At 40.6% G+C, this 8,612-nt stretch overlaps 2 protein-coding genes across 3 annotated transcripts; both read right to left on the bottom strand.

Annotated features, from left to right (window-relative positions):
• Positions 1-1,602: 1,602 nt before the first annotated feature.
• On the bottom strand, positions 1,603-4,711 carry ntpcr (nucleoside-triphosphatase, cancer-related). Of its 2 annotated transcripts, XM_029521072.1 has the most exons (5): positions 4,622-4,711; positions 3,859-4,021; positions 3,651-3,753; positions 2,900-3,109; positions 1,603-2,368 (listed from the first exon to the last, which is right to left on the bottom strand). In XM_029521072.1, exons 1-5 carry the CDS (start codon positions 4,653-4,655, stop codon positions 2,291-2,293), a joined length of 588 nt encoding a protein of 195 aa, XP_029376932.1. In that variant the 5' UTR covers positions 4,656-4,711; the 3' UTR covers positions 1,603-2,290. The 2 variants fall into 2 exon arrangements, with proteins under 2 accessions (XP_029376932.1, XP_029376933.1); XM_029521073.1 differs by lacking the exon at positions 2,900-3,109.
• Positions 4,712-5,091: 380 nt separating this feature from the next.
• On the bottom strand, positions 5,092-8,173 carry map10 (microtubule associated protein 10). The gene has a single exon (XM_029521783.1). It carries the CDS (start codon positions 8,171-8,173, stop codon positions 5,756-5,758), a length of 2,418 nt encoding a protein of 805 aa, XP_029377643.1. The 3' UTR covers positions 5,092-5,755.
• Positions 8,174-8,612: the final 439 nt, after the last annotated feature.

Raw genomic sequence — 8,612 nt, 5'->3', positions numbered from 1 at the left:
GCAGCTTTTACGTTGTCAAACACACTGAAGTGATCAAATGGATGGACAGATGCTGTAAAACACAGTCATGAAATATAGATTTTTTTGCAGTATGGATAGTGTTTCTCTTCTGTGCAATAAATAATTACGTGAATTTATGAGTTTGAACTCTTTGCTACTGTATCTCGACACTGATGTAATGATGATTTGGAACAGATCATACAACACAAGCACCCCGTTTCCAACAACACTATTTATCTCAACCATTTATTTATTACTATAATAAAACTATGACTTTTTTTTTTTTAATTCTTTTATACTTAGCTATTATTTTGGCATCTAGTTGCAAAATAAAAGAAACCAAATGTTTCTATTTTTTCCAAATTAAATGAGCTTTACTACAGAGATACACCCAGCTGGGAATCACTGCTGTATATCAGAAGCCCACACTACCTCAATATGGACAGTATGGCTTTTCTAATTACATCATAACACATGAAAGGCATCCATACACACAGAGACACACACACACACACAGACATACCCTTTACTCAGTAAAACTGGCAAGGTCTTGGTCACTGTTACATAACCCATCTGCTGCTTTTCTGCAGGGTGCTAAGGATCACCTTCCAATCGGCAGAGCCAGCTCCCTCAGCAGGGCTGCTTGGTTTGCCAACCATGAACCGTAGCACTAACCCTAATTGCCCGTTAAGTCTGTACCAACAATAACAACGCAACGTCACGTTCGCATGTCAGCTCAAAAATACCACCAATGCTGTGCTGACTCTGAGGGCAGTTTGGTGACCGGTGGTGCCAGTTGATCCTGAGGTAACGTCAGCAGTGACCACAGAACAGATGCTGGCGCAGCAGCGTGTCTGACGCAGATCACAGCTGGCAGTTCTCTCTGCAGCCAGCCTGACAGGTTACATTAGTTATACAAGCAGAGTAAAAATAAAAAAAATAAAAAAAAACAAAAAACACACATAACAAAACAACAACAAAAAATATGCCAAGTCAAAAAAAAAAAAAATCCTTCAATGTACTTTCACTTTCAAATGACCTAAAGATGCTTTGGAGCAGAAACAAATATCTACCAGAGGGTTTCTATTAAAAACCTTGAAACAAGTGCCAGACTTTGGGGCTCATGCAGAGCAAGCAAGTCTGCAGTCTGTGTGATCTGAGCTATCAATAAACTCATGAACCTTGAATGTTCTTGAGCTACTTCATCTATCTCTGGTAAACCTCCATTTAAGTAGAAGATAATCACATCGGCTATACCACAAAGTACCAGATGTAATTTGCAGCTGTGTTGACAACCTGTCTCTTTTTATCAGACTAAAACCCTTCTCTCTCTTTTGTGCTGTAGCTTCATTATGAAAGTTCATAAATGTACTCTGGCATTTCTAAAATCTACATTCAGTGGAAGCATTTGTCCTTTACAGTAAAACTGACAGTGCGAGGGCAGAAATTCCATTATCTCCCAGGATGGAGTAGAAAATCTGCTAAACCAAAGTGAAACATATTTATTTGTACAACAGTAAAGCTCATAACCATAAAAACACCCATCCATCCAAAACAAATTTTCCATCTTTGACTATACGAGTAATGAAACCATCTCATTGCTGAAAGACAAGAACTGTTTATTTTTTAATATTTTGTTCGTGGCAGTATTGGAAAAAAGAACATGAAAGGATTGGACACAGTTGTACTGTTAAATATTGATAGATTTTCAATGAGCACATCCTCAGGTTGACTAGACAAACACAACGGAGACTCGCATAGCACAGACCTATAATGAATGAACAAGGCACCGCTTTTGTTGAAAAAAAAAAAAAATATTGCATCAATGGTCCTTGAGAAGAAATTAATTTTGTACACTGAAAATGAGAAATTCATGCTGGAGGACAGCTAAATAAAAAATAAAACGCGGCTGATGTGAGGACAAAGCTTCACTCTAAGAGCACGGGGTATTTACACCCTAATCCGAAGATTGCCCCCGCTGTATTCCATCTCACAATCAATTATTCAGTTCACAATCCATTTTCAGGCTGTATGAGGATGAAAAAAAACGAATCGTCTACATAAATGCATGCATGTGACACACTAACTCCTTCAGCAGCTGCAATGCCCTTCAGGTTAGGTCACAACGCTGTTTGGAAGCGTGCACTGATCCACTCAATAGTCTGTGGCTGTGTGTTTCGTGTATGCACTGATCAAACAAATCTCATTGCCAGCAAGAAAAATTAATTCAAATAAAATAAATGCACACGAACCGCTGAATTTTTCTCTCTAATGGCCCTGAAGCTCCATATTAGGTTCTCTGTTTTACACATTGCTGTAGTGCTGCAAGAATGTCTTGTAGAATCACATTTCTGTTCTCCTTAGACACCTAAGTGGGAGAAGAAATAAATAACATGAGAACTGTTGTCTCATTTTATGGGTTCTAAGCTTCAGGGGATACAATGTCCACTCTGAGATTATCAAACCAAATGTTGTCAACACCTAATCTCTGACCTACTGTCTGACAAGTGAAATTACTGATCATGTTTGCCAAAAAAAGAAAACATTGTGTACACTGCCTCATTACTTGGTTTCATAAAATATATATCATAATTACTCCAGTAGAGTGATTATTTTGCATGACAATATACATAACTGAGTCTTCCGTGATAAATTATTTTGACATTTGAGACCCCCCTTTGTTGTTAAATCAGTCACGCATGATTTAGAGTTAATCCTGCTATAGGAGAGGGATAATGTGGGGCATGCCCCTTCTGTGTTAGTGAGCAGACCGACTGCCTTCCTAAGACCAAGTGGAGACTGATGTGAACAGTCCTATAGCTATTGTTGGACTTGTAAGCTCCTAAACTGACCTAAATACCATTTTTTTTCTAGAGAGTTTGCTAGTGCTTGTACTCACAAGAAAGATTTTGACATCTGTCCGGCTCCGCACTTCTTCCACAACACCCAGTGGTTTTCCTTTGCGGACGGGGATGGTGCCCAGGATGGTACAGGGGGAGCTATCTAAGGTGTGTCTCACTGCTCGGATGAATGGCTGGCTGAAGAGCTCCATTTTGCCAATTTCATCAATGACAAAAACCTTCATGCTGCCGCCATTCGCTGGCCCTACCTGCAGATGAGAGATGAAAACTTACGTTTGAAAATGAATCTTTGGAAAACAAAAGAAACCATCTCAGTTGGGACATTTAACAATAAAAACATGAAATAGGTTTCAGTGGCTAATCTAGCGTGTGGCAGTAGCTCATCATGTTAATGTCTCATGTGAATCTCACTGATTGATTGTATGACTCTGACAGTAGTTGCATGCTGCACGCAATGGGTTTCTGCAGTAATTACAGAAATGCTTTAAATGAGATGAAAGTGGAATATGTGCCGCCAAGGCCTAGACACCTTCCTTTACAGTCCATGAGTAGGCGTTGCTGCAGGTTCCCTTACATGCCTGATTAGCCACGGTCAGTGACAGCCAGACGGCACCAGGAGCACTAAAAATGTCACTCTGGAATTTATGTGGTTGTAGGCTTCCAATTATTCCATCAATGTGAAGGAAATCAAAGGTTTGATGATTTGTTAAGTGCGGAGATATGGGGGTGTTTAACTGACTGTGATCGATGACGGTGAGTTTAACAACACGCACACTTTTTCAGTCTTACATTTCTGAAGAGGGGGAGCGCTAAGTTCTCAAATGAAGGCAAGTCCACAACATACTGGCCAACTGTATATTCCTGCCTGCCATGAGACGCACCGGCAACATCTCTGAAAGCCAATATGGAGCAAAGGTTAGTTAAAATAAAGAGAGCAGGTAGTTACATTTAGACAGGACGACAACAACATACCCCCCCCCAACACACACGCAGCTACCTGATTCTGGACAGGTGACCCCTCTCCCCTGTCACCGTGACAACATCAAAGCCCACTCGCCGTCCTCCCTCCCTGACCTCCTCCGTGTAAAACCCTTCAACACCTACTCCTGATGATAATAGCACATCACAAGCTTTCTGGACCAGAGTGGTTTTCCCCACACCTGTAAACAAAAACATCCCCATTTAAAACTGGGAAGCTCTACATTCATAAATCTACAGATTAGAGAAGATAGATCAACACTGCCAGTCTATTAAACATACAACACATGAACCCAATTATTAAGACATGGGTGATGTGAAAGAACGTATATAAATGATGCTGATGTGGTTTACACAGAGGGTGATCACTTTCGACCAGTGAGGACAGCCTGAATAATATATAACAATAACATCATATAATATTTAATGCACTGCAGGTTGTCGGCACCAGAAACTACCAATGATCATACACAAAACAGCTTCAGTAACAACAAAACATTATGTTTCACTTCCCGTCGGGGAATGTTGCAGGATTGTTGTATGAAGCAGTAGAGAGTAAGATAGATCAATGGGACTCAAATGGTACCCTGTAATCTATCTATGTGGGGTTAGACCGGCAGCAGACTAAATTATATATGCTAAAACTTCACCAGTACAACTCTATCATGCTAACAAGCTAACTTGGAGCAGGCAGATCGTTAAAACTTCGTTAACAGACACTCGGCTCTGGATTTAACTTTAACTTCAGCTGCAGCGAAGTATCCGGATGTTCGTGTTTTTACCTGGAGGTCCTGTCAGGAAAACGTGTTTGAACATCTTTCTGTTTCCACCGTTCAACACGCTGCCGCAGCACTTCCGTACACAGCGACTAACGCATGCGCAGTAAGTAGGCACGCGACTTCAGCGCTTTATTTTGAAAAACCTACTTTTTTTTTTTTTTTTTTTTAGCTCATTTGTCCGAGATTTATTTGTTTACTTTCAATTTCATTTCTTAAATCTGTGATGTTTATTAAATGCTGAAAGTGCTGAAGTACTCTGGAAATTTTCTGGAGTTTAATAAAAACATTTTCATTCACCATCCACCATTCACTCACACAAAATGCTCTTTTAATTTCATTTCATTTAATTTTATCTTGGATTTCTAAAAAATGAAGATTGGTTTACTAATAATGAATTGAAATGTAAGGAGCAGTTGATTATTGTAGCAGGGTGACAGATTTATTCACTTTGTAGCAATGGATTGTATTTAATATGTTTGGAATACAGTCTTGATTTGGAAAGTTACCAATATTTATTGCTGTAAATATAGGAGCATAAAAAATAAAAAAAATTAATATATACATAATATCATAAAGCATCAAGTTTTCCAGCACTGTAAATTGTTATGATTCAGTTGCAACTAAAAACTGTAAAATAACCAACATAGTACCGTAAAAAACACAGCAAACCAGTCTGAAAATAAATGACCTGCTTGTTTTGCTTATCAAATAATATCTAGAGAAAGATTCAAAGTGGTATTCAAAGACACCATTTGGAAATCAGGAGGTGCTCATGAAGCAGAAGCAGAATATTTTCAATTTGTGAAATCTCCACTGGAAACAAGAGCTTATAAAAGAAATGATTTGCATAAATGGTGTGGAGAGAGATTTTCAATCCTCATATGCTACTAAAGACTCATAGTTGAAGGCTTTATGCAAATATCCACTGGTCAAGTGGTAACTGACTGATTAAAACGAAAATGATCATATTATTTCCACAAAAAGCTTCAAAAAGGTTGTCAGACTGAAAGGCTGAAAGAGAAATTGTCAAATTTACATATTGAAAAGATATCTGAGTTACAGTAAAACACTGATTTTTCCAGCTTGGCAGGCGTACCACCGTTGATATATGCATATTGTAGAATAATGTAATCTTCTTTACATGGTGTAACCAGGGAGTTTATTGGCCACTAGCTCAGAGATATTCAGATACTCTTTTCTAAAATCCAGAGATCCAAGCTCATCCTCCAGTTCCTCTGCTTCCTGTGGCTCAAAGGAGGCTACTGATTCTGCAGAAAATCCTCGAACTGTACTGTTGCTCTTAGTGGATTCACTTATTTGGCTGTTTGATGATATTAAACCCTCTGCTCCAGAGCTGCTTTCCACTCTGCTGCTCTCTGCCTTCTGCTGTCTGGAGTGTGTGGTTTGTGAGGAAGCAGCCTGATCTCTGTCACCATTGTCGGAGGAAATGCTAAGGGCAGAGGCATGAGTTCGGGGTCGAATGATATGTGTGCCTCTCAGAGCGTGCTGGGGAGATCTGGGGGCTTTAATGGGCACTGGGAGGACAGCTCTCCTCTGGGTAGATTCAGAACCAGAGTCAGGGCAGATAGGGGACTTCAGGGCTTTGTCTCTACAGGGCTCAGGGCTACTCATGGGGTCAGGAGAGTAGGCATCACTGGATTCAAGACTGTTAAAATCGTCAGCATAGTCAGCCTCGTTTTCTTTCCCGCTGGAATCCGAAAATGAAGACTTTGGACTGCTGTGTCTGCTGCTTCCTGACGATTCAGGCTCCTCCCTGTGCTTCTCAGATTCAGACTCTGACTGATCTGATTCACTGTGATGCTCGTTCTTGTCTCTGTTTAGGGTAACACTGCCACCATCCACACTGGGAATGTGAATGAAATTGGTGTCTCTTCTCTCTGGAAGAGAAAGGTTTTCTGAAATTCTCTGTGAGTGTTGTTTATCATGACCTTTCTGTTTAAGTGTGGTTGTTCTTTGTAGTACAGAGTCCACTCTGAAACTTTGGATCACTGTCTCAATATTTGCATCGAGAGTTGGATCCTGATTTAATACTGATCTCTGTTTGCTGGACTTTTTAAATGTCTTTTCTGCATTTGTCTTTCCTCTGATTTTACTTTTCTGTGTTTCAGTCCGAATGGATTCCATACATTCCCGATGCTTTACTTTACGAGGTGAAATTTGCTTCAGTCTTAGATTGAATGTTTTAGTGGTTCCGTAAACAAGCTTCTTTCCAGGAGACTTACTGGGACTTTTGCTCTCAATCGAAACCTCTTCCTGTCTGTCTTTCCTTTGAACAGATGTAGACCTAACTGTTGGAGTGGAGCAGTGTTTAGGGGAATGTAAATGCTTAAAATAGAGAGCAGTTTTTCTGTTTTTCTGTGCTGTTTGTTGCGGTGAAGGCTCAGCGGAAGGAGGCCTGTAAATCCACGCTAGGTTAGGATGAACAGACGGGAGCAGGTGTGGGCTCTGGCCATTTAACTGTGACAACTCAACAAGGAGAGCATTTAGTAGAGGCATCTGTCGTAAAGCTTCTCCAAGGACATTGGAACTCATCCCACTTGTCTCTGGGTTTCTTACATTTTTTGCGTTGTGTCTTAATCTCTGGTCCATCAATGGAGACACTGGACCATCCGTTTTATTTTCTGCCATCTCATCCTCAGTGCATGAATCTTCAAATGAAAACACTTCTGAATCCAGAGTCAATAGTTTGTAATCCTCTCCTTTGCTTTTGCTTTTTTCCTCCGCAGAATTACTATAGTAAAGATGAGGGGGGCAGAATGTGGTTAAATCCTCCTCAAAATAGTTCTCCATTTCTTGGACTGTTTGAGGAATTTGGGCTTTTGGTTGTTTGGTGGTGGCACACACATCAGCACTGTGAGCTGCATTTGCCGGTCCCTTGTTTTGTCTATTTCTGCCAATGTCAGACTCGTCTGGTTTGGGTGAATGGATGTTGCCACAGTCAGAAGGCAATGATTTTCCAGCTGGGTTCTCCTCCCTGCTGTTTTCTTGTACATCTTGTCCTCTGCTTACTTTGGTGCGTTGAAGATCCCTCCTGTTGCTGAGATGTGGCAGTAAACCGGTTCCCAGACTTAGCAGCTTATAACTCAAAGAAATTGATCCGATTTTTTCCCCAGCAAGGCTGCAAAAGGCAACAATCCGCCTTTGTCCATATGAGGAGGGAGCAGACACACCGTGCTCAGCCACGTCCTGCTTGATTCTGTCCATCACTTTGGCCAGTGATATCAAGCAGGAGCCAACAAATTTGGGAATCTCCTCCATCACATCCAATACCATAGCGTAGAGGGGGGAGTCAGACAGATGTGTGTGCAGCGAGTCCAGGTTCATTTGGAAGAAGCAGCACTTGCCTCTGTTAAATGTGCATTGTCCTCTCTTTCCTCCTTCACACTGTCCACCACCTTCGCGTTGAGGCTGATGTACGAGCAGCGTGGGGAAATCCAGCAGCCGCACACCGAGAGCCAGCTCGTCGGAAACTTTGGTGTCTTTCTCCATTTGGATATTTTCCACGAAAAGCTCAAATGAGAACAGACTCTCCATATTTTCACTTTGTTGTCTCACTGATATCCTGAAAGCTGCGTGACACCCCCACAAAATAAATAAATAAATAAGGAAATAAAGAAAACAAAACCGCTCGTTCAACTGTTTATAACATTTTAGCTAATCCGGGAGAGTTTAGCTTCCAAAGAGCTCCATGGAGACAAACATGCTGTCGCGTTCATTTGACGTCACACGATTCCCAGCGATCCCTGGGAAATATAGTTTCTTTCTTCCTTTCGCTATAGCACTTATTTAAAATGGACTGAACTATCAATAACAGTGCTCTAAAGACAAACAAGTGATTTTATAACCGTAAATATTATTTAATTTCATTACGAGGATCTCTTTGAAAAATGAAATAAAATAATAATAATAAGAATTATAATAAAGCAACAACAGTGTACACTTCCAGGAAACTGCAAGAAACCAAGAGGCATTA

Source organism: Echeneis naucrates, chromosome 15 (assembly GCF_900963305.1).
Source record: "Echeneis naucrates chromosome 15, fEcheNa1.1, whole genome shotgun sequence".
NCBI lineage: Eukaryota > Metazoa > Chordata > Actinopteri > Carangiformes > Echeneidae > Echeneis > Echeneis naucrates.
Note: the sequence above shows the minus strand (reverse complement) of the source record. Positions and strands in the feature narration are given on the sequence as shown.

Bases quoted from the DNA above. Each gene is read 5' to 3' on its own strand.
- ntpcr (XM_029521072.1), bottom strand. From the start codon at position 4,655: ATGTTCAAACACGTTTTCCTGACAGGACCTCCAG. The intron at 3,754-3,858 runs GTAGCTGCGTGT...ATTGGCTTTCAG, and splicing joins GGTCACCTGTCCAGAATCAG to AGATGTTGCCGGTGCGTCTC. The intron at 3,110-3,650 runs GTAAGACTGAAA...TCTCATCTGCAG, and splicing joins CGCTCCCCCTCTTCAGAAAT to GTAGGGCCAGCGAATGGCGG.
- map10 (XM_029521783.1), bottom strand. From the start codon at position 8,173: ATGGAGAGTCTGTTCTCATTTGAGCTTTTCGTGGAAAATATCCAAATG.